Genomic DNA, 25,599 nt, shown 5'->3' with positions numbered 1-25,599 from the left:
ACCTGAATCAGAGAGAAAAATGTCATAGTTAGAAAATACACACAAACAGATTCTGACTTAGAGGGAGACACCTGATACAAAGCATTAGTCAACCATAAACAATGTCTTTATCTTTGTAAATGTAAAACATCTTTTCAGAGGCCTTTGTGACCCTTTCACCACCAAATGTAATCAGTCCATCTTTGAGTGCAGATGAATGTTCGTACCAAGGTAGGAGAAAATCCCTCCAGCTAATCTTGAGATAGCGTGTTCACAACAATCTGACTGATGGACAAAAAACAATATTAATCCTCAAAGCGGAAGTGGTTTCTCGCTGACTTTATTTTCCAAGTCAAACCCGGAAGTGCCGCCGTGTAGCCCGTGTAGCCGTTAGCTTGACGGCGAGGCGGGAGCGGGACAGCGGACGACACTCAGCTGACAGCGGGGCTCGAGGGCTCTTCCACCGGCTCGGTTACCTGAACTCTCCCGGTTCGACTGCTCGCTCCTCGGTGGTTCGTTACGTCGCGGGACTTCTTTCGCTGGACGGCTTCTCCTGTGTGTGTCCGAGGGGGAAACAAGAGCGAGCCCGGGACCATGCTGACATTATCCGGAGCCTGTCTTCGCCTTTGTTTGTTGACTGTTTTCTGGGGAACTTGGTCGCCGGCGAACGTCCAAGGTCTCGGTGAGTATCCGCGGCTCCGAGCTGCGACGCGCTGCTTTCGGTTCTGTCTCCTTCTCCATGTTTTTATTCAGCCGTGACGAAGCCGTTTCTGTCCCCGCGCGCACTCAGCCTCAGCCCGGGGTGATAAACAACAACAGGGGTCGGTAAACACAAACCCAGTTAACTAGTTGGTTTGGTTAACTGGTTACCATCCCCCCCACAGTGATTTAGATTTATTATGAAACCTTATTGCGACAGATCGAACTCTGTCATCTTCTCTTCATCCTCCACAGCGAGGTGCGTGTGTGTCATGTCAGAATAAACATGTTCTCATCAGCAAGTGTCGATAAATATCACGATAAATATATCTTTATGATTTATCTTTTAAGTTTTAAGGCGGATTTTTGCTCCTGCGTGAAGGTTGTGATCAAATCCGAGATGGCTCAATAATAATAACAATAATAATAACAATAACAATAACGAAACTTAATCTCTATAGCACTTATCTAAAGTAGGTTACAAAGTGGTTTACCAGAAAACACGTGAATAAAGTAACACAGATCAAGATACAACTAAATAGCAAATATAAGAGAAAATGGTAAAAAATAAACTATCAAACCCTCTTCACTGTTTTTTCAAAAAATATAATATTGATATATGTATATGTATGTATATATATATATATATATATCCATTGGACTTTTAGAATATTGCTATTGATGAAAATAATATTGTGATGATTACTGATCCAGCTCATACACATTATTATGTCTCTGCTGTTTATGATCAGTGAAACATTCACAGTTTCCTATTCTTCTGTAACCTTTCATAAATATTTCCTGATTTGTCCACCCCTAAACTCTTCAGTTACATATATTTATATTTTATAGAATCTATTTCCCCAGTATGACCCCTTTCAAAGTCTTACATTGAAGCACTTCCACTCACAGTTTCCGTCTGGGATCAAAGAGCCCTATAAAGTAGGTGTAGGGTCATTTACATGCATGAATCATAGCGGGTTATAAACAGTTTCACAAACACTTCAATGTGAATACATAATCAGAGTAATAAATCTATTTTTTGCAATTTTATGCATTGTTCAAATGGGGTTCCTAAAATGACGTCAGTTTATAGTTGTCTTCGGTTGGAGGGTTAATCTGCAGCCATCTACTTTTCGTGCTCTTTATTGATCTGAGATGAATGAGGAGTTTCTTATCCAGCTAACTTCATTTCAGCTCTGTGATCAGTTTCTTGCCCTAAAGAAAGAATTGAAAGTCCAGGAAATATGAAGACGATCAGTATTGTTTTTCTTATCAGAATTTGTTTTGTATATTGATCTTTTTAACATAACATGTAAACCTCAAAGCACATCTTTTCAAAAAAATACTTTTGTCAGCCAACCGATAAAACTGTGGGGCTCTTAAGTGTTTATCTGATCGCAATTTTTTGTTTGAGTTTTGTGCGCACAACCTAAAGGCATCTTGTAACCTCAGTGATCTTGTTAGACTGTTAACTCTTCTTATGATGTGAAGCTGAGGTCACATGTGTGTGTTTTCTGCATGTCCCCTCATCCCAGACGAGGATGCTTTCAGCATCCAGCACCTCGGCACAGGGAAGTGCCTCGGCACAGGGCCCAAAGCAGAGCTGAACCTCGCCACCTGCGATGCAGACAGCGAGTCCCAGATGTGGAAGTGGGGTTCGGGTCACCGGCTCTTCCACGTGGCCTCGTCCTCCTGCTTGTCGTTGCAGGTACACACAAAAACGTTAGCCCTGGTTGACTGTGGCGCCAACTTCCTGCTGTGGTGGCGCTGTCTGGACGGGGCTGTGTACACCGTCTATCAGATGGGCCTGGCGGTGATCGACGGCCAAGTTGCACCCAAACGGGACACGAATGATTCTTGGGTGAGAGGAGGGTCGCAGGACGACATCTGCCAGAGGCCGTACCGTGGTGAGTGTGGTTTCCTTTCTCTTGAGAGACAAAAGCTTACACACTGATCCCAGCACAGCACAAAGTCCACGCTCGAGGAAACCATTATGTTGCTCTAAAGACTGACTCATGCTTACGGAAATGACCAGTGGAGGATTGAAAGTTAAACTCACACATTAAACTAGAACACATTACATTTTACCAGAGGATTTTCCTCCTGAATCTCATGCGCATTGACTCCACCTTTGTGTTACAGTCTTGTAAATACAAGTGTTGGCTTTTGTGTCACATGACCAAACAGGTTCAGGTGCATTTTGAGCTGCCTTACTGTCGCCCAGGAAGTTAAAGTGCACAGCAGTCGTTTTCCTGGGTGTCAGCTGGTGCAGGATCAATTACAATAAGAAATATAAAATCAATACAAAAATCCAGTGCACACCAGGAGGAGTTGACACAATCTAACGCACTGTTAGCTCCCTAAAAGGTTTACCCACACCAACTGTGTCGATCCTAGTGTCCTGGTGAATCCTAACCCTTCCCATCGTGGTCAGTTAGTTTGGTCAGTAGCTATTTACCCTGTGATGCCGGGAGGCAGCATCGTGTGTGTTGTGGAGATTTGGGGGAATTCCACAGAGATCTCAGGTGCAGAGCAGAGATATGCAGCAGGACTCTGTGGTGCAGTGGAGCATGAGGCTGACTTTCACTTTCACTTCATGGGTAAAATGGCACCCTGAAAGCTATGTTGAATTATTAGCATTATTCATTATGCTCTCTGTATATTGCAGTCAACTATATAAGAATAGACAAGGAAAGTGTGGCTTTTGAATTTATGATTTGTAAGATGTACAGTGGCATTAGGTGTGACTTATTATTCTTCAAATCGTTCTCATCTGAACTCTTTGTCAGTTCAATTGGAATTTTGCTGAAATATGAAAAGAGGATTTCTGTTAACACCACTGTTTGATCACAATATGAAGGGATTCTAGGTTTTTAACACTCATTTATGTGATGTTTTATATGCTTTCTTCAAATAACGCATACTTAAATAAATGTAAAGGACCTAGACTGGTATCAAGATGCAAATCTAAAATTTGAAAACAAATGAGTTTGTCCACAATAAGGTATTTTATTTCTCTTGTGTCTCTTTCTGTTTTGACGCAACAAACTTATTTTATTTATATTCTGCACCAAGATGAGTTTAATTCTGTCACTACTTCCTTATTATACAGTCTAATTTCTCCTTTTACACTCTCATTCTAGGGTGTGATACAAGTTTATCGCAAGACGCCTGTAGAGTCATCGTTCTTCATTAACGTCTGCAGAAGTGAAACATTGAACTAGAAAGACACTCACTAGAGTGCACATGTCCGCCAAGTTAATCTGTCTTTGTGTGTTATTGACGACTTGTATACAAATGATTCCCCTAAAAAACCCTTTCTGTTCGTCTGAGATAGTTTTGCTTTCATTTCTGGAGCCTTAACTATTCGATGTGTGTTTGAGCATCTTGAAATGCTTGGTGTCGGTAGTGAGACTTGTTTTTTCCTTGGAAAGATGCTTTTATCAGAAATCTGAGGCTGCTCCTTTCTCACTTCTCCTCTCCGTGCAGTCGTCCACACCATCAACGGAAACTCCGCTGGTGATCCCTGTGACTTCCCCTTCAAATTCAACGGCAGTTGGCATCATGGCTGCCTCCCCGATGCAGATTCCCCTGGATTGTCCTGGTGCTCCACCTCCCCCGACTATGGCCAGGACAGAAAAAAGGGCCAGTGTCTAACAACAGGCACGTTGCACTTTATCTTAGTAATCATGTTTTAATTGTTTTGGAATTTAATATTGAGGAATTATGTGCCATATTTTTCTTTTAAAGTATTCTTATTTTAATAAATTCTGTGAAGATACACACACACGTACACACACACACACACTCAAACTCACTCTGTCTCTCTGACTTTACAGAGGAGGGTTGTCAGACTCTGTTTGCCGGGCCAGAAGGGGAATTCTGTTACGAGTTTGTAACCAGTGCCGCTGTGACCTGGCAGGATGCTCTGGCTTCGTGTCGCAGTCAGGGGGCGGATCTGTTCAGCCTGACGGGGCTCGATGATCTCAATTCCAAAACCCGTAAGATTGACTCGATACTACCACTCCTCCACCTCCTTCCTTGTCCTCATCCGTCTTCCTCTCAACAACCAGTCAACAAATCAAAAACGCAAAAGGAGTTAAAGTCATTAGCTTCGTTACATATTGAAATCATGCTCACATGCATTATGCATTATCATTATGGCCGGCCTACCTTATTAGGACAATAAAACTGCAATAATAATTACGTTGCAGGAGTTTTTTATTGCTATTTTAGAGAAATAGTTTAATCATGTGGGAAGCCCCTTTCCTGTCGCAAACTATGGGAAGATAAGCAGCAGAAATAGCAATATTTGTTTTATTCACACCACACAAAATAGCAGTTTTTCATGGTTTTTATAAATTTCAACAATTTCACATATGATAATTTTTCTATTGATTAACAAATGCATTTCTAACCTAAAGTTTTATTCAGCAGAAATTATGTTTTTGGAATTACTTTCTTTAATGTTTTAAAGAAAGTAATTCCCATTTGATCATTACCTTTTTTTTTTTAAGGTAAGAGATTATTATTTTTTTTAGCTTGGATGACAAAGGGAACCCTCTATTTGAGCAAAAGCATTACCTCATTAACACATATACCTCATATGTTGCTCTGCAAACCATCTGCAGACGTTCAGTCTAAATCAGGTCCGGGATTTTGTTACTGCAGATCCATTACACAAGGTTGCACTCGACTACTAACAAATTCTCGATGTGTTGATGTTGACACACATTTTGTTTTTTTCTCTTCCTGTTCTTCTGTTTCTCTTTCCATCATGCCATGCTATTTCCGTCGTCATGCCCATCGTAAATGATCACGTAGACATCAACTGAAAACAAGTTGGACAAGTTTGAGCACTAGAGATATTTAAAAAGAATTTAAAAAGAAGCAGCAGCACCGGTTGCGGTTTTAAAGTTTGTTTTTGGAATGAATGATTATTATGGTAACCTGCTTGAGGATGTCACATGGCTCGCATTCAAAATATCCGTTGCTGCGTCATTGTATTTGGTTCACTCTGGCCACTGTCTTGCTTTGGGAAAAAACACACATCAGAAGTGTTTCCTTTGACAAACTTCCCTCAGTACCTCGTCTTAGACGTTGCAAAGGTTGCACCTTTACTCCACCTCGCTGTTCTGTATGGATCTGTTCAGACCTGGTGTTAATGTCCACCCTGAGAGATCCCATCACAAGAGGAAGAACTAGAGGTCGACTGATAGTAGATAGAGGCCAATAAAATAAATACAGTTTTTGAGCAAGATAAGATGATAGCTGATGTATCCTCCAATACTACTGCTGCAACCTATAAGCTAACTTCATAAAACATATTACCAATTTAAAATATATTTTTGCATATTCAACTTTACTGATATAATTGCTCGTGATACTGTTATACAGTTTTATATTGGTGATTGCAAATATTAAAATAATCATAGAGCTGGAAAAGAGGTTTAAAAAAACGGCATGGCTACCATTTTCTCTGTGTTCTATATTAAGGGAGATATGACCAGTCAAAGTCACAGAGTTTCCCCCAAAAGGGGGTAAAGGGGAGAGAGCTGGATTGGCGAGACAGACACTGGTTTTGTTGTGTCTCACGTCACGCCTCTGTTTCCAGAATGCCAGCATTCTTTCTAAAATCACAAGCAGAGGCAGAATCTCTGTGTAAAAGATGCTGGACAGATTTTGATTTGGCCTGTGTTGCACCACTTTCGATTCTGAACAATCTCCCTTTACAGTTTGGCCTTTACTCTTGTATGTTTTACCCTGTCTGCCTTTCTCTCTCATACGCCAATTTGTTGTGAACCCCCATGTTTGTGTATGATTGTATTGTTCTAACAGCTCTGTGTGAACGTGATGAGTCATATTACAATAGACTTATCATTTGATTAAATGTCTTTCCCTCCATGTGGTGATGTCGTGCAGTATTCGATGGCCTTGGCAGAATGCCTGAGAGGATGTGGATCGGCCTTCACCAGTTAGACATGTCTCAGGGCTGGCAGTGGTCGGATGGCTCCCCCCTCTCCTTCCTGCGCTGGGAACAAGGTAATGATGCTCAGACCTTTTTTTTTTTTGCCCCTTGGTCTTTCCCTTGTGTTACTTTTAAATATTTGATCAAGTATGTTATTAACTTTAAAAGAGAATTTGGCTGAAAATTCAAATAGCAGCTGATAAAAAAAATCGTATTAATAAAATTGTGAGAATGTGCTTTGCTAAAGTGGTTTTGAACTAAGATATCTGATGCTCATTCATTTTTTATTTTTAAACTGATTACTCTGTTATATAAGTTTACGTGCCAACTTTTGTACAGGGCACAAATTCTTTATGATACCTGAAAATACTCTAGTTCAGCTTTTTGCTCGTAAGTAGATAAGAACAAACTCATGTTGTCGAAAGTGCTGGAGACAAACTCCATAACTCACCCGCATGTTTGCGAGGCTGAAATCTTGCTTGATTTTATTTCAGCGTGTTTTCTCTCTCCCTTATCTCAATGGAACCCTCCAATAGTGAACAAACATAAAACATAACTTCCTGATGAAAATTGAACTTAAACCACAGTGAAGCAGTTTCAGTTGCCTGAAAAACGAGCTGCTTCTCCGAAAGCTGCATCCTGCTGTGATCTGCTGTTGCTGCTGTCGTTCTATAAACTGCGACTCGGTGTCAGTCAGAGAAACAATGAGGCCAGTGTGAAAGCTAAAGAAACTCATTGTGCCTGGTTTATTGGACACAGTGTAGCATCAGGGTTGTTAGCATTGCTGAATAACCCATTTCAAAGTACTGAATGACAGGCCTTCTCGCTATTGTAATATATTTGCTGTTTTCACTGCAGCTTGAACATCAAGGTTACTGCAGCCATCTGTCTTTCCACTGATACGAGCTCGTTGTGGATGCTCTAATTTGCCACATGTCAGTGTTGCACCTTGCAGCACTATGGTTAACCACTTTTGCAGCATAAAACAATTCTCCTCCCCTGATAAGCAGAACTGATACTACAGCTCCTCCGCTCCGCTGTCACAATCCCTGTCTGGTTTCATTTTAGTCATTGTGCGTGGGAATGTGTTTTACAGGAATGCCATCCACCCTCCCACTGGTAGAGTCCGACTGTGGAGTCCTGAACTCCAAGCAGAACTTTGAATCTGCCGAGTGCAACAAACGTCTGCCGTACGTCTGCAAGAAGAGCATCAATGCCTCCAGCACAGCAGCCACAGGTGGGTTAGCTGCTGCCCTCGACGTCTGCGTCAGTAACTCGTCTGAATCTTACTTTAATAGGTTCAATAGAGAGGTTGTACTTCAGGACAGTGGTGCCTTGAGTTAAATGGTTTTACGATTGCCTCCTAATACTTACTTATACAATAAAAAGAATGGAAAAGATGGTAAATGGACAGTATTTATGTAGCACTTTTCTAGTCCTTTACAGGTGACGTTCATCTATTTACACACACACACATTTACACAGCGCTTCTATATCAAGTGCTTTGTGTATCAGTCATATATCTCAATCTCACTGCTGACATGGTAGTTAGGAGGAATTCGAGTTTGTTGTGTTGAGATATTACAAGAAACAAACCTCATGGTGGCATTACATCTATCCATTGGGGAGGCTGATTAGCAAATTGCAACAAATTTCAGGGCAATCCATCCTATAGACTCTCTAGGATGGATTGCCATATAGTATAGAGATATTCCCCAACAAAGTAATAATCAATACTGCCATCCATAGATCCAACACATTGTGTGGCCCATAGGTTCATACATTACACCCAACCAGTGGTTGGAACCAGCTGAAAGATGAAGTGAAAGGACCTTCGCAGCCCCAGATTCCCAGTAGTGAGGCTAAAATTTGTATATATATATATAAATGTGTATATATTTATTTTTTTCTTCCTCTTCTTCTTCAAAGAAAAGACCAAAAAAACAAAATAAAAAAAAACAAAACATTATTTCATGTTTATCTATTCTAGAGGGTCCAATGATATATTATTTCGTACAGCTTGTGGATTTTGGGATGTAGAGATAAACTACCTTCCTTCTCCCTCTCTACAGAGTCTCCTGTCTATAAAGAAACAGTGTGTGCTGTCGGCTGGGTCCCGTGGAACGGCTGGTGTTACAAGTTGGTGAAGGATGAGCCTCAAACCTTTAAAGACGCCCAGGAGCACTGCAACAAAACCGAGGGAGGAGGAGAAGGCTTCCTGGCCAATCTCCACTCCATTGACAGCAAAGAGATGATCAGCACAAATTTTCATTCTGGTAAATATATTATTTTTCTCAAGTTTTTAATTTATTGTTTCTTGGGGTTAAATCATAAAGTTGTAATTTGGACAAATCGGGGGGGAGCTAGCAGAAGAGTCGCTGGGGATTGAAACCCAGGGGTACGTATCCTGGGATAGGAACGTCTCAGGAACCCTAAGGAGAAGCTTATAGACAATTGTGTTTGATGCGATCTGCCTTCTCTCAGGATATTTTGATGTTTCTGAATTTCTGGCATAGAAATCGTTTTCACTTCAGTCGTCACTTCTGGATTTCATAACATTGTTTTTTTACTTGCACTACTAACAAAGGTGGAAATGTGGATTACAGAATGTGACCCTGCCTCGACTGTTTGATTTAAAACATATCCATCACTAGATGTTTGATCTCGTGTTTCTGTAATGGTCCGTCAGATGGCAAGTTCTTGGATGTGTGGATCGGTCTAGTCGGTATCAACACGAACCCAACGACGGTCTTCAAGTGGTTTGACCAGGCACCGGCCACCTTCACCTTCTGGGGCCCAAATGAACCAGTCCAGCCCATTTACGACACCAGCTGCGTGTTCTACTCTGGAGAGGTGTGTGTTTGTTGATGTGGGTGTGAGGGGATGCATTCTGCTGTAACCCTACCTGTATTGTATCAGCCTGTTTTTTGTATTGTGTGTGTGTGTGTGTGTGTGTGTGTACTGCTATGGCTGTGTATTTGTCTTCTTGCGATCTTCTGAACAAGTTTGTTTAAATACGAGGCCGGAAAAAAAATCAAACCCTTGTCTCTGTCCTCCACAGTCTCACGGGTGGCGGGTTGGGAACTGTACAGACAGGCTACCTTTTTTGTGTCAGACAAAAGGAAAGGTCGGGGAATCAGCGGCACCGGCTGCATGTCGCTCTGAAGATGTAAGTATTGTCTACATGACCCAACTTTCTGTCAGATGTTATCTTTTTGCCTATTCATATTAACTGTATATTTAGAAGGGATATCTATCCTTGTACACATGAACATCGTGTGCATGACCTACATGCCTACGTTAAGAATCATCATGAAACTGTGACGGAGAATGAAGCCGTCGTATCAGTGTGTCCTTGAAGGATGATTCCTGTCGAGGTCGGATGATATTTGGTCAGATTTTGAAACATTAAGGGGATAAAGGCAGATGATAGAATCAGAAATACTGTATTTATTCCTGCAGGAAATTGCATTTTGCTACAGTCATTCCAACACATATATATATAAAGACAATAACAATAAAACAGAAATGCAAAATATAGGTAAGAGGATAAAATAAAAAGAAGCTAAATACAAATACATTGTTTATATATAATACACCATATTATCTGTAGCTGTGTAGGCAGCTAGTGCCAGAATTAATCTGACATAGTTGGTGGGAAAAACCGATTCCTGACAATTCTCAATCCAAATGCATTGCAGAGGACTGGATGTTTATCAGAACTAGGACTATGCCTGAAGTGAGTATTTACCTGTAATGTAAATGTGTTTTTAAATCGTCCTGTGAATCCCTCAGGGCTGGAGGCGACATGGCTACTCCTGTTATAAAGTGAACACCAAGCAAGTCTCCTTCAAAGATCGCTGTAACATCACCATAAGAAACAGGTAGGGGTCCCTGACACTCATCAGCTGCTGCCCGTGTGAATCCTTTTTTTATGCCGTTTCAGAAAGAAGACCTTTGTTTTGAAACACAATTTTAGCTGCTCTTTGGGCAAGAAAAGTTCACTGCTATATTATGTTTGTGTCTAGATTCGAGCAGGCCTTTATCAACAGTCTTCTCAGAGAGCACATCAGTGAGGAACCTCGTTATTTCTGGATGGGCCTGCAGGACATTAAGAACACTGGAGAATACCAGTGGTTGAGCCAGGACGGGTCCCAAAGTGTGTTAACATACACCAACTGGGGCTGGTTTGAACCAGGTTTGTAAAACCCACACAGCTTCTACCCATGAGTTACTGCAGTGTTATATAATGTGTTGTGTGTCATTCTGAACCTCTACTTGCAGAATATTGTGTATCTGTCCGGTGGGAGGATTAAAATTGACTGGTTTACTAATATAATGCATTAGCAAATTTATCAAAAATGTCATGACACACGAATTTTAATATGTAATATAAATAGAGTAAGCTCTCTTATTTCTCAGTTGTTTTGCTAATCAAGAAGAAGCCTTACCGTATTGCAGTTCTTGAATATTTCATTTCAGCTATTAAAACTGTTGCGAACACATAAAATTGCAAAGATGTCGCCTGGTCCGATGCATCGGGGTCTCAGCTGAGGTTGGACCCGCCCTGCATCGAGTCCAGGATAGAGGTGTTAGTATAATAATGTGTGGGATGCTTCTTTGGCTCCTCAATACCGATCAATATTTTTTTGTGTGCCTCAGACTAATTGGGTATTGTTGCTGACCATGTGCATCGCTTCATGGCCACAATTTACCATCTTCTGATGGCGCCGGCTTCAACCGGGATTTTGAGAAATGTCTAATCCATTTCCCCAAAGCCCAAGATGTTGTCATCAAAAGTCCAAAATCCAGATATTCAGTTTAATATAACACGAGACTCAAACCATAAAACATAATTACTTTAAAATATTTGGTTACGATTTTCTGTAGTTTGTTTAAGGTTTATTTGTCATAAGTTTTTATATCAAGACAACACGCCTAAACACTTTTTGTACAAATATAATATAAATATAAAGCATTCGATTTTTTTATCTATGTTAAAGTTCATGTAATCTATATGATTAAGAAAAACTTTATTATACATTTACAGTGGTTCCCCTACGTGTGTATTTCAGATCAGCAAGGCCGTTGTGCTGTGATTTCCACTGCCCCCCCCCTGGGCAAGTGGGAATCGAAGAACTGCACCATTTTAAAGGCCGGCACCATTTGTAGAATTGACATCGGTCCAGTCCCACTCCCCCCCGCCGAGCCAGAGCTGAACCCCAACGCCAGCTGTCCCTCCGGATGGGTGTCCAGAGAAGACAGGAAATACTGCTACAAGGTGTGTGTGGCTGTGTCTTTGAATGTCTGGGGTCAGTGTCCTGTCGACTCTTTCCACCATTAGGAGCCATATTGGTTTGGCAAATGTTCTAAGAAATTGTAAAAGGCAGGAAATTCCACAGATTTTTACACCAACATCAAAATAAATGTCCAGATGTTGCCCAGTTCTATAGCTTAAGCAGAAAAGTGAATCTGATACTTTGGTTGTAACCCTCAAGAGATGTCCTTTTAGTCGGTGTAAGTTGGAACCAAAGACTTAAAGACTGATGATAACATTTTGTTTATCAGACTTGTGTAGTCCCCCCCCCCCCCCCCGGACCTTGAACCCTTAGCAGCAAAGTTGCATTGTGGGAACTGTAGGCTTCAGGATTTGACATGGAAGAATACATTGTATGAAAAGGACAATTATCAGTTTCGATTTTATTTTTGGATCACACTGCTAAATCAGTGTAGTGTTTTTTTTTTTATTAATCCCAGAAGGGTAGATTATGAATCACTATTCACCCAAACAAAACAAAAACATTACTGTCTGTCATCTGTCTGATCCCCTTTGTTTTCTCATGACTACAGATTGTCACTATACAAATGCGTCTGGACTGGTTTTCTGTACCAGGTTTTCCAGTGACTGCTGCTCCACTGGTGCTGTGCTAGTAGCTGCTGTTGTTTTTCTTGTCAGGTGTTCCATGAGGAGCGGCTGAGCAGAAAACGCTCCTGGGAGGAGGCCGAGAGGTTCTGTCAGGCCTTGGGAGCCAACCTGCCCAGTTTCACCAATGATGCAGAGATGAGGGCCCTGCACAGCATCATGAGAGAAACCATCAGGTGTGCACACGTGTGTATTGTGTAACTTATTGTTAGACGTTGTTGCTTGGGCCTTCAGAGGTACACTCATTCCTTAGCAGATTTTCGTTGTCACTTTCTTTAACATTGCAAGACATTTGACATTTTTTACTGATTTTACTGATACCAGGGAGTAATTCATGGATCCAACATATTTGGAGAATTCAAATCTATGAGTGTGAGACATTTGGTGAAACTTGATTGCATGCAATGTCAACCTGTTTCTTTTAGTATTATTATCTTTTTCTGATCCTGAGTGTTGGTGGTTTGCTCTGGTGTTCTCGTTGCAGTAATAATCGCTTGTTCTGGGTCGGCCTGAACAGGAGAAACCCATCCGATCGATCCTGGGTGTGGAGCGATGGCCGGCCTGTGAGTAAATTTAGAGTGTGTGTTATTATTATAAAGCCTGAACCACAGCCTAACAAATCACGAGAAGACATACAGTTTACTGTGGATCTTGCAATGTCAATATCATTCGGTGAATTCTTAAAGTTATTCTTAAAGATGGATCTGTGCATGACTTTTATTTCCCTTATTACCTTGTGTCTAAGCCTACAGCTGAAATAGGAACATTATTTGTCTTGAGCACATCATATCTGCTTTGCATAGAATAATCACGATCTCTGAGTGTGCTCTCTGTTTACTCAATGTGTCTGCCACAGGTATCTCGGGAGGTTCTATACGATCAGTTCCATGAGGATGATTCATACAGTCGGGACTGCACTGCGTTCAAGGTGGACTGAGTATATTTATTCTACACTATGAATATACGTTTGTCCTGCTCTATTTAATTTAAAGTCACTTATGGCTTATGTTAATGCAAGCTTTGCTTCCACAATTATCTTCGTTGTTAGATAGTTTTCCATGTTGTGAAGTTTGATCTGTGAATCAAGACCATAGAGTGAATCTAAAGATGGACAACATGACAGCTTCCTGAAAGTGAAGCCAAAGTGCCTGGTTGAAGTGTAGCTCATTAACCCCGACTCCTCTGTGGTGTTGGTTGGTAAACGAACTACACGAAAAAGTGAAATTAAGTTTTCTCAAAGATGTGTTTCGACGTTTTAAGTTGTTCTTATCACACAGACGTATGTCCAATTTCAAAGTTTCAGATAAGATTTGTTTTAATTCGTTACGTTGTGATTGAAATCGAAGACTGACTTGTGATCCAGTGTGTATCTTTCTGACAACATTTGTGTTACAATCTGTGTCCTCATTAGACAAAGAGGAGCCCCTTGAAACACATTTTTCTGCCGATGGCCCATACTATACCTTTCTATGCCGTACCATTTCACTGTGATGCCATGCTGGAGTGGGTCTGCCAAATACCACGAGGTAAGATTATACACACAAGTAGGAACCACTATTTACGTCTCCTTCCATTTTGTGGCGATACAGAAGTTGAACTATTTGTATAGTTTAATACAAAACAGTCATGAAGTAAATAAAGTGATGTTTTCACATTTAAAAACCCTTATGGGCCTGAATCCCATATTAGCTTGTTGTTTGCCTGCTGAAATTGATGGTCTGCTTCTGACTCACTCTTTGTTGATGCTCCCACAGGAAAGACTCTAAAGAAACCGGACTGGTACAATCCTGGTAATGACCGAATCTTTACAGAACCTATATTCATAGTCTGCCTATCTTCTGAATCTGAGTTTATAAAGTATTTTTCCATCTGTCAGTGGTCAGAATTGATTTGATCCTTGATTTCTGTCAGACATTTTCAATTATAGGGTATCTGCATGTTGTGAAAAGTGTCTAAAGCATTTTATTCAGTGTCCTCAAACATTAACTTAAAAGTTATTCAAATGTATTGAAGTTGAATTTATAAAGGGCTCAAGAGCAGAGATGGAAATTGTCACACTAATCAACTCATGTCAATTTTAGTAAACGCTGATCTTAATAAATACATTATTAATGGTATAATTAGTAAGTCTATTTATCAAGTTTCTCACTTATACACTTTATATGCATGTGTATTAACAGTCACTGTAGCCCTGCTCAGCAATCCCACTGATTTGTTCTGGTGCTAGGAATTATTTATACAAAATAAGGTTTTAAAGGTTTTTTATTTGATTTGGAACACGGTACAGAAACCCTGTAGTGGGATCCTTTTCTCCGTGCATGTCTGTGACTGGGTGTAACATGTGTGCTCTTTGCTGTGCCCTCCAGGGGGGCACCATGAGACCTCTATCTTCGTCGATGGAGCAGAGTTCTGGTTCGTTCAGGAGCCCAAGCTAACCTTCGAGGAGGCGGGTCTCTACTGCGCCGCGAATGGCAGCAAACTGGCTTACCCAAGAAGTTCCAAAGCCGCCTTTCAGATCCACCAGTACCTGAAGAATGTAAGTGACTGGAGTATGTTAGTGGCCATGTGATGACTGGGACAGCACATGTGCAGTTTACAGTAACAGTGGCAGATAAACATGTTGACGTCAGACAGAAGCAGACGTTACTTTAATATAATCGGTCAAATCTTGTGTAAAGGGGTCAAATAAGCTACAATGCAAGTTTGTTTGTGTGTTCCTGCCGGTCACTGTTAACCAAACACAGACACTGACTGACACAAAGGGAATGTTAATAAAATACAGTAATAAAAATAATAATACAATATAATGAACAATGCACATGTTATTTCAGAGAGCAAAGACCAACGACTCAATGTGATTTCAGTCGCAGTTGGAACAAATTGGAATTTCTCTTCCTTGCTTTTTCTCTCTTCATGGTTTCGGCCTGTTTATTTGTTTTCTTTCGCCATCGGCTACTTTCATTAATTTGTTGATTCTTCTGACTGAAAACATTCTTTCCACAACCCTCTGGTCTGTCAGTGTTTTCATGAACACGAACAAGTGGGCGCAGTCAAGCAGCAGAATAGAGATTACATAATACACCCTATCAAGTAAACTCTACCTCCAAGCTAACCACTAAAAATACCATCATCACTGTTATAATGGGTTACTAACATGTTCCTTACAGTTCATTATAACTTATCTAAAAATCTCAGCTTCTTTTGCATCAATTTCGACTCTTCTGTTTTTATTTGGTCTCTTGTGAGTCCTGATCATTTATCAATGTGCAATAGTGAGTCACTGGAAAGTTCCCAATGTGGGTCGAGGGCAATCAAACAAAGCATTTAACAATGATTTTCCTTATGTTTCCACGGATATTGATATTTTCACCATTTTCCCAGGGTATAATTTATGGATTTTGGTTTAGAAAGAAATCTGTCATATTTAGGGAATTTATATCTGTGTGTGTGTGTGCAGTTTGATTCAGCTTGATTGAATTTAAGGGGGCTGTTGGGCCATTTTGTATTCTTGCACTCTAATTGATACGACTCTAGCTGTTTTATATGATTTTTATTATGTGGTGATTATGTTTTCAGATATCAAGTTCTCCTCAGCAGAACTGGTGGCTTAATTTGACCGAGCCTGGGCGGCTATTCCCCTTGAAGTAAGCCCACACAGTCACACCCACTCTGTAAATGTTGCACAAACACAAATAAACCAGCAGTTATTCGTGACACTTACCTCTATATAAATATGTGGGACTGAAATGATGCATGTTGTGTGTTATAGGCTCAACCAGATGTTCTTTTACCATTCCATTTTCCTGGGAAGATGCATCTCCTTGCGTGCTGATGTCACCTTTCCCAGTGAGTGAATGTCACATGTGAATGTGTTTGATTTCAATTTTGCATGTTTTCTCTTAAAAAAAACAACATCTATATGAATAAAGAGGTGAGTAGATTGAATGTCTGGCATTTTTGCTGCTGTTTTAAAATAATTTTCCAAAGCAGCATAAAAGGTAGATTAAAAAATAGTTAAATGAGCAAGTAGTAATCTGATTTAATTCCCACAGAGAGCAAAAAGAAAAGGTGATTTGATTCGTAATAAACTCGATTACATTCTTTTCTTTTTTTTTCAGACAATGAAATGAGTTGCCAAAAGCCATTGTCCTTTGTGTGTGAGAGACACAACATCACTTCAGTGGAGATAAAGCCTCTGGAGCCTCAGCCTGGAGGTTGGCCCTGTGGAAATGACTCTAAATCCTTCAGGAACAAGGTAGAATTCCTGGAGAGTGTAGACCGCGCATCACACAACAGATCCACCCCCATTATTATGACCTTTTTCTTGAAACCGTTGAATAATTTAGCTGGAATTGCTTTTAAAAATACGCAGCAGAACTTAAGAGCTGTGGCTTCTTTTGGAAATTCTTTATTTATTTACTGCCTGAGGGACGATGAAGTCTGTTCAGACAGACACTCAAAACCAAAATGTAGTGTTGTCTAGGGTATTTAACACAGGCTCAGGATAAATTGCTAACATCATTCAAGCCTTCTCCAGACATGGACTCTGCAATAGGTCCAAACTCTGCCTCCTGAAACAGTCATTTTCATCCTGAGATACATTTTACAATTTTGTAATTTTGCATCTGTCCATCTGGGCTCCCTCTGACATTTGTGTTCTCACAAACGTCCACTCGGTAAAGTGTCAGTAACATGTCCAGAGTTCAGTGTATGTGTGGAGGCAGCTTTAAGTATAGCGCACAGTATTACACATTAACATGAAACCTGAGAGGCATCAATGCTGATTTCTGTGATTTCAGTGCTACACCCTGATGAGCAGCACGAAGCCTGTGTCATTCAGTTATGCCAACGAGGAATGTCAGTCGGTGAGAGGAACCCTGGTCACAATATCAGATCAGGTGGAGCAAGGTGAGAGGACTGCCGTGCTTCTAGCTCTGTCTTTCTGTAGTTTTATTATTTCATCTGCTCTAATAAGAAATAAAAGTTTCACAGACAACCCCCACAAAAATGATTTTACTATATTGGATGTGTTTTTCTTAGATTTCATCACCACACTGTTGCCGGGCCTGAGAAATAGGGAAAGGATCTGGATTGGTCTGAAAATCGTGTTTAAGGACCCTGAGTGGGTGGATGCGTCTCCAGTCAACTACCTCAACTTCAACCCCCTGCTCCTGGGCATGCACAAGGCGGTGCAGATCACTGTGAGTTCACTTTAACTGCATTTCTGTAACAAAGAAGAACTCCACTGACTGAACACATCCGGAGATTTTCAGAAGTGCCTTAACTAATGTCACTTGAGTCCAACCTCAATTTAGTTTCCTTTTGACTGTTCAACTGTGTTATACCAGTGAAACATTAAACTGGTGGCGAACTCTTAGTGTAATAAAGGACTTCTGTTTGATCTGGTCTGTGTCACAGCCCCTGACTGATCTTTATTATTATTACACCTGGACAATGATCCCTCGTAGTAAAAGAACAGATGAAAATGCTTGACCACATTTCTCTTTCTCCCTCTTTTTTAAATTTTTTTTTTTATTAGCACTGGGATCCAGACAGTTTGGATTGGTGTGTGTATATGATCAATAATCCCAACTCCGCCATGCTGGGCACCTGGGATTATACTCCGTGTTCAGAGTTTCAGAACGTGGCCGTTTGCCAACACTATGCAGGTAAATCTCCATTCAACACTCAATAGAACTTTATGATCAAGGTCTTGCTCCATAACTGAAATCAAGTTAGCTCAGTCATAAACTTTATTTTGATTATTAAGTGTAGACTTTGATGCCTGATAATGGTTTCCCCGGAAATGCCTGTAAATAATGAATGGCAAACTGTCATGGCGCTGGTGGCCTTCCACATAATGTGCTCGGCTTGCAATGTCAACGTCTCCACTGTGACCGCTCCAATAAAATACATCAGCTGCCCGGATAAAAACTTTGCATTTAACAGTTGGCTTCCTCGTTTCAGATAAAGTCGAGGAGCCCCAAGTCCAAACAGAGCCCTTCACCATCGGTAACCACACCGTCCAGCTGATTGTCAAAAACCTCACCTGGTTCGAGGCCATGGAGCAGTGCAGATCTCGGAACATGGACCTGGCAAGTGTGGCCGACGCCCTCTTCCAGTCCACTCTCACCGTGCACGTGAGCCGGGCTCGCACGCCCATGTGGATCGGCCTCTTCAGCGAAGATGTGAGTGTACCATAGAGAGGCTGCTGAACAATCCGCTGCTCCTACAGGATTCTCAAACCTCTTTTCATGTTGTGCTTCAGGATGGGACCCACTACCGCTGGACCGACCACAGCCACACAGTGTTCAATCGCTGGTCGTCGGACGTCACCAGTGGCTCGTGTGTCTACCTGGACACCGATGGCTTCTGGAAAGCCACGGAGTGTGAGGAGGAGCTGGGAGGGGCCATCTGCCACAAAGCACACAGTGAGTGGGAGAGGGAGAATACAGATGAACAGAAACGCCTGGTGTACTTCCTGATTCGTCAGTCTCACGCGTTACTGCAGGAAGCTCCTTTACATCATGTTCACTTTAAAAAAGATGATTGGGAGAATCTGACATGACGACTAGATACTGTTTGTAGAGGCGTATTTCTTCTTCTCTCTCTCGTGCATGCCCAGGGGGTGAAGACAAAAATTGAGGGCGAATGGGACCAGTTCAAAACATGGCTAATCCAGTATGAACCTTTTGTTTTATAATATCACACACGTCAGCCTGACTTACAGACTGTCTTGTCGGCCATAGAAAGGTTCTGGTGTCGTATCTGGTCCACAGGCTGGTGGTTGAATTGGCCTTGTTTATTAAGTCAACCAAAATTATAAAAATATAAACTGAAAACTCTTCAAAGTGGCGGAGGGTCAAGTAGCTTTCCAGGTTTTCTCTCCCTGCTTCTTTTGTTCATGTTGGCAAGCATTCCCATTTTGAAAGCATCTGAATGAATATGTGAACGTATTTATGCCTTCATTACAGAGGAGACCATCATCACACCCGAGGATGTTGCAGTGAAGTGCCCCCATAAGATTAAAGGTCCAAACTGGGTCCCCTTCAAGAACAACTGCTACTCCTTCCAGCTGGTCTCCTCCCGGTGGGACCAGTTCGACCAGGGGCAGGTTCAAGAAACCTGCAAAAACCTAAGTACGAATTTTTCTACGTTATGTTGCTTGTGAAACTTTTTTTTTTTTACAACAGGCTGATGTTGTAACAGTTGCTAATGATGCTGTGTTTGTGGTTCCGATCCAGATGCAGAGATCCTCACTATACGAAATGTAGAGGAGAATGAGTTCATCAGGCAGCAGCTCCTACCGTTCCAATCCCTGGTCCAGTTCGTTTGGTTGGGCATGTTTAAAGACGACAACGGTTTGTTTCTTTTACTCTGACAACAAATCTCTGTTGTAGACACAAATATTTTCAGTTCATCTGTCCGGTATCAGCTTCTGCATCTTATTGGCTCAATACCAGAGATGTATGTCCTTATGCCAGGATTAATATTGATTTTGTTCCGCTGCAGATGACCTGATGAAGTGGTATGACGGCACAAATGTCCAATACTCCAACTGGTTGAGTGGCAGACCAGTTGTAAAGGGACCGTTCTTTGCAGGAATCACCCCTGAGGGCAACTGGCTTTTCATCCAACACAAGACCCTTTTCCCTGAGTTCAAACAAAGGAGCATAGTGACCTGCAAACTGGACAATGGTTGGTGTATTGCATTTGCGGTCATAATTAACATATAATATAACATATAATGATTACAGGAAATATTTCATGCCTAAAATTGATCATGCATGTTTTAAAATCCTCTCCTCCCAAGAACCAAAACAGGAGTACAACAAATCAGCCGTGGATCTCCGGCATTACGGGAACCTGACTTACAATGTTGTGACCCGCAAGTTAACCTGGTACCAGGCCCTGGAGGAGTGTGGTGAGCGAGGAGGCCACCTGGCAAGTGTCCACGACATCCAGCACAATGCACACGTGAAGCTCATCGCCAAGACGGACGGCTTCCCGCTCTGGATCGGCCTGTCGAGCCAGGACGTAAGAGTTTAGCTTTAATTTAACCCTTTAATTCCTCATAGTTTTCAGATGTTCTTAAGCTGCCGGGCAGACGAGCTGACATGACAGCTTCTCTCTCCACGCAGGTGACCGGCTCAACCTATGAGTGGTCCGATGGAACCGGGTTCGACTACAAAGCCACCCTCTCCGACTCGAACCAGAACTCGAGCTCCAGTAAACAAGAGGTCATCTGTGTTGTTGTGACCCCTGCTGGCGCCTGGGTGAAGACCAGCTGCGATACGCTGGTAGATGGAGCCATCTGCTACACCACCAACATCTCCACCTCCTCCCAGAGTAAGACACCTCTCTGTGGTGTATGTAGAGCACCATCGATGCTCTTTCATCCGTCTAATAATAATAACAAGGAACAGTCCTTGAGATATCTAATAATATCTCAAGGACTGTTCACGATTTGGACTCGTTCAGTATAACTAAACTTTAAATAAATAAACAGGTGACCACTTCTCTTTTCAGTGAGTGGGCCAGTCATCCATCTTGTTTCTGTGTTGTTCTAAACCAGGAGCCAGAGTGCGGGGGGGGCCGGAGACCAATCGCTGCCCTCAGAGCGACGACGCGTCCAAAGGGAAGTCGGACTGGGTTCAGCATCACGATCACTGCTACGCCTTCGACATGAGCTTCTACAACTACAGCGTCTACAGCATGGAGAAGGCCAGCAGCATCTGTCAGAGCATGGGTGAGTTAAAGCTATGAAAGGTTTTAATAATAGTTTTCACCTGAAGCATCTGGTTTTCAACAAGTTGTTTTTCTTTTCTCCTGACAGATGCTAAACTGCTGACCATTAAAACCAAGGAAGAGAACGAGTTTGTGTCAAAGTTCCTCACCGACGACCCTCTGATCACCGGCCGGGTGTGGCTCGGTATGGACATGGACACTCAAGGTAAACCTCGTGATTAAGACAGAAGTTCACAAATTATATCAAAAATGAACAAGAAACATAACTTGGGAGTAAGTTAAACTTTCTACATAAAGAGAGAACGACGTAGAATACCTGTCAATGAAGTTTGGGCTGAGAGCTGGTTGCATTGCAGTTTTGAATTCTGAAGTTGTTGACCTATCTGTTAAAAAAAAAAAAAAAAGGAGAAATAAAATACTAAACAGTAATAATGTCAACCTATGAATTATGACATAAAATTCAATTGGCTGTCACTTAGGACCGTGACCAGGATCCTTAAATCAAACGTGTTAGGGGAGAGCGGGGTAATGTGGGATATTTTTTAGATATGCTCCCCTCTAGGTGAGCTAAAATTATAAATCAGTCAAATTTACACATTTCCTATTAATTCAGGATATTTTCTAGCAATGGAAATGATCAGAATGTCATATTATAATCATGGGGATTGGTAAATTAAGCACATTTATGATTATTATGATTCATGTGATCTCTTGCAAACCCTAGCTTACCTGCACATTGTTTCTCTGTCCAATTGGCAGGAACAGGGATATTGTTTTTCTCTGCGTATTCAAATGCCAGTTCACGGCACTGAACTGGAGCAAGGCCATGGAACTGGTCAGCTAGTTGTTTCAAGTGTTTGGCTCCTCCTCCATCTCATCTGTGAATATTCTCTTTTCCTCAGCTACTGCACCCCAGGCTACTGATTTTACTTTCCCTTTCTCTTTTTTCTTTATGAATCTCTTGAGGGTTGTCTTGTCAATATTTTATCCCTTCCAGCTTTTCTTAAGAACTTCTTAAGACTGCATCTGTCTCTACTTGACATTGGTTTGCAGATAGATGTGTGTCTGATGCCTTTCTGTTTGAATGGAGTCACTGTGATATCATTATGGTTTTACTGCACTCGACACTAATTTGAATTCAGCAAACAAACGTCCTCATCTTCCAAACATGAACTTGTCTGTAAACAGTCCTGCCACCAGCTTCCTCTTCTTTTTCTTCGTCTTCTGTTTAATGACGTCTCAACTTCCTGCAATCTTAAAAAAAAGAGTTTTCACACGGCAAACAAACTGAACCACGTTTGATCCGGGCCGAGACTTCCTCCTGTGGTTGGCTGTGGATCATGTGTAGCAGGTGAAGAGCCCCATCGTTCCCACAGGAGCTGGAGGAGAGTGAAAAACTAAACATGGACCGAAACACAAAAAAGCTCCTGACATTTTTCTAATGCTGCTGCACATCCTCTGGGTGGTGTGATGTATTTGTACATCCCTTTATTTAACACAACTGTTTGATTGTTTGTTTTGTTTGAATCTGATATTAACACTCGTTATCGCACTGAAACACATTGTTTGTGACGTTTGTGCTGCGCCACAGTGATGATGGCCTCCTTCCTTTCTCCTTCCCACCATCACTCCTTGTTTTTCTTTTTCCCATCAAGGTAAGCCTGCTTCCTGGCAGGACGGCTCCTCTCTGGCTTATTCTAACTGGAAGCCTGGGGCCTTGGATACTGGGAAGAATCTGGCGCCCCACTGTGCCGTCATGATGGCAGGGGATGAAGGGATCTGGAACTTTGTCAGCTGCCAGACGAGCAACAGTCGTGTTGTCTGCAAAACCGACGCCAGTGAGTATCACACCTGCAAGGCATTCTGGGAAAATACGCTTATTTGCTTTAGATGACAAGTTTGAGACCACGCCCACATTTTCAGGGGGTGGTGAAGCTTCCACTTAAAAAAAATCTATATGTATCTATATAAAACAGATTTCTGCAAAGGGGTAACTTTAGATGTTAGTGGATCAGAGTAAATGACGGTGCAACACTAAATAAATTTTATTTCAACCTCACAGAAATATACAATTTTAAAGTGAATAAAGTGATTCAAGACATAATCTGTGCAAATTATATTCTATTAAAGTGAAGCAGAGATAAAATGTGACAGAGGTTTTAAGTTATCTTCAGCACGATCTGAGATTTCTCACTATAAAACTCATTTATTTTGACTTATACGTCACTGTATGTATTTATTTAATCCAAACACAACTATCTATCAAATTAACTATCGTAAGTAGCTTAGTGAGGAGCCCTCTGTGGCAGCTGGGTTGGCCTCAGTGACACATGAAGGATCAGCAGAGGAAACTCAGGACACAGAAACAGTCACATCTCGATCAGGGAACTGACTCACCTTCGCTCCCGTGTGCTCAGGCTCTGGAGGTGCTCCCGTGGCGCTGGGTTTCTTCATCATCATCCTCCTCGCCCTCCTCGCCGTCATCGGCTTCATCGTCTACAAGAAGAGGAGATCTCTCTCCTCCTCCACGGTCCGCTACGAGAGGACGCTCGACGAGTTCGACAGCACCAGTATTATAACGGACGCCGACTGAGCTGAAGGCCTCAGGGAGTAGAGGAGCCGGCCTGGTGTCTATTGTAGTACTTTTAAGAAAGAGCAAATTCAGTGTCCCCCCCCCCCCTCCCTTTTAAATTGTTTTTTATTTATTTTCTCCCGCTCGAGCTATTGCGCTTCCTAGATTTCTGTTTGAAACTGTAAATATTGTTTGTGAATATCAGTTTTCTTCATTTGGGATATTTTAGATGCTGAATGTAAATACTCCGGCTGATTCTCCGCGCTGGGGGACGATCGGCGACGCTAGTGAGATGTTTTCAATAAATTTAGGCTGTTTTGTTTTTTAGACTGTACGAAAAGATTGAGACGATTCACAGAAATATGCAACGAATAGAGTTAAACCTGTCTTACACTCCCGCTCAGCCTGAAGAGGGTTAAACTGCACTGATGTACGAGAGGCCCCGAACTGAGCAGTTATTTATTTTGTAGTAAACAAACTATTTGGTATACAACAGTTCACCAGAAAGTAACGTTTTTTCTACTTTAAATGTTTTATATATTTTCACCTTTAAATAATCGCACAGTGATGCTCAGACCTCGTTCTCTTCCAAAGTTCGGCCTCAAAAGAAACTCAGGTTTGGGAATTTTGTTTTCGACGTTTATTTGTATTCGTTGAGAAAGTATCTTGATTGTGTGACGGAGTATTTGGGCCATTTGGAAAAGAAAATTGGAGATTTTGAGAATGATGTCGTAATTTAATGAGAACTAAAAAGTTATAATAGAAGAATAAAGACATATTTTAGGAAATAAGCAACAAGAACAAATCTTATTGTTTCACACAGATGTAACAAACATTTACCTTAAAGTCGACAACTGCTAAACATTTCCTCCTCCACAAAAAAGCCAAATTTCCTCCAAGTCCGTGGTTCCTTCTTCAGAATAGACTCAATTTCTGTCGATGTGTTTTAGAATCTTAAGATAAAGATTGCGTTATTTGTGAAACCTTATGTATAACTAACTTTCTTGTAATATTATAATAATAATTAGGTAATATAACGACTTAACATTCTTAAATTTCCAACTTTTCTTCTGGGTGAAATTATGAAAACTTCTTATAATATTACAACTTTTAATATTATGACTTTATTCTTGAAATCGCTGATTTTTTTTCTTTCCATGAAGTGAACCTGGTACTCCATGGTATTCCTGAGATGCTGCACTGTGGTCAATTTTAATAGAACTGTCTGTGCCTTTTAAAATAAGCAGAAACACGTCTCACTGATTGTGCCTTTTTAATGCCATAATTGCAAAAGACCGTTTGTGTTTCTAAGCCACTGGATTGTTCTTAATTCACCTGAAATGTTGTTCTGATTCTGGCTCTGCTGACTATGCCACAGAATCTTAGCCTGAAAACGAACCGGAGGGTTTGTCCGATTTCTGTTTTGTATTTTCTCTCGGATCTGACTTTACTATGCACTCGACTACTGAGCAAGATCGCACTTTAATTTGTTGCGGAGCTTCAGTTCCGACTATGTTTAAGCACAATGAGGTTTTGAAGAGTTTGTTTTTCTTCTTGGAATTGCACTGGTGTTTTATTGTTCTGTAAAAGCTTTGTAATGATGTGATGCTTGTTTTGTAACAAGGACGAACCAAAGATGCTCTGACTGCTCTGAAAGTCAAGAGCCGGAGTTTTTCTGTTTGTGGAAAAGCCTCAATACGGCTTGTA

General features: G+C 41.3%; 1 protein-coding gene and 1 long non-coding RNA gene across 2 annotated transcripts; one reads left to right on the top strand and one right to left on the bottom strand.

Annotated features, from left to right (window-relative positions):
- The first annotated feature begins 368 nt into the window (after positions 1–368).
- ly75 (lymphocyte antigen 75) lies at positions 369–25,237 on the top strand. The gene is made up of 35 exons (XM_053445607.1): positions 369–661; positions 2,217–2,588; positions 4,171–4,344; positions 4,521–4,682; positions 6,604–6,723; positions 7,746–7,886; positions 8,722–8,925; positions 9,339–9,502; positions 9,711–9,818; positions 10,445–10,533; positions 10,678–10,847; positions 11,725–11,930; positions 12,606–12,748; positions 13,057–13,135; positions 13,429–13,500; positions 13,984–14,098; positions 14,327–14,362; positions 14,939–15,108; positions 16,149–16,216; positions 16,342–16,418; positions 16,691–16,827; positions 17,372–17,480; positions 17,613–17,773; positions 18,112–18,241; positions 18,540–18,760; positions 18,841–19,003; positions 19,547–19,711; positions 19,817–19,933; positions 20,085–20,270; positions 20,386–20,609; positions 20,714–20,921; positions 21,148–21,321; positions 21,409–21,525; positions 22,976–23,158; positions 23,738–25,237. Exons 1-35 carry the CDS (start codon positions 574–576, stop codon positions 23,911–23,913), a joined length of 5,229 nt encoding a protein of 1,742 aa, XP_053301582.1. The 5' UTR covers positions 369–573; the 3' UTR covers positions 23,914–25,237.
- On the bottom strand, positions 2,449–4,760 carry LOC128460758 (uncharacterized). Its single transcript, XR_008342247.1, has 2 exons — positions 4,500–4,760; positions 2,449–4,303 (listed from the first exon to the last, which is right to left on the bottom strand). It is a non-coding gene; the product is annotated as an uncharacterized LOC128460758 (long non-coding RNA).
- Positions 25,238–25,599: the final 362 nt, after the last annotated feature.

The sequence above is a fragment of the Pleuronectes platessa genome, chromosome 1 (genome assembly GCF_947347685.1).
Source record: "Pleuronectes platessa chromosome 1, fPlePla1.1, whole genome shotgun sequence".
NCBI classification, from domain to species: Eukaryota; Metazoa; Chordata; class Actinopteri; order Pleuronectiformes; family Pleuronectidae; genus Pleuronectes; species Pleuronectes platessa.
The sequence above is the reverse complement of the archived record's forward strand: the minus strand, read 5'-3'. Positions and strand labels throughout refer to the sequence as shown.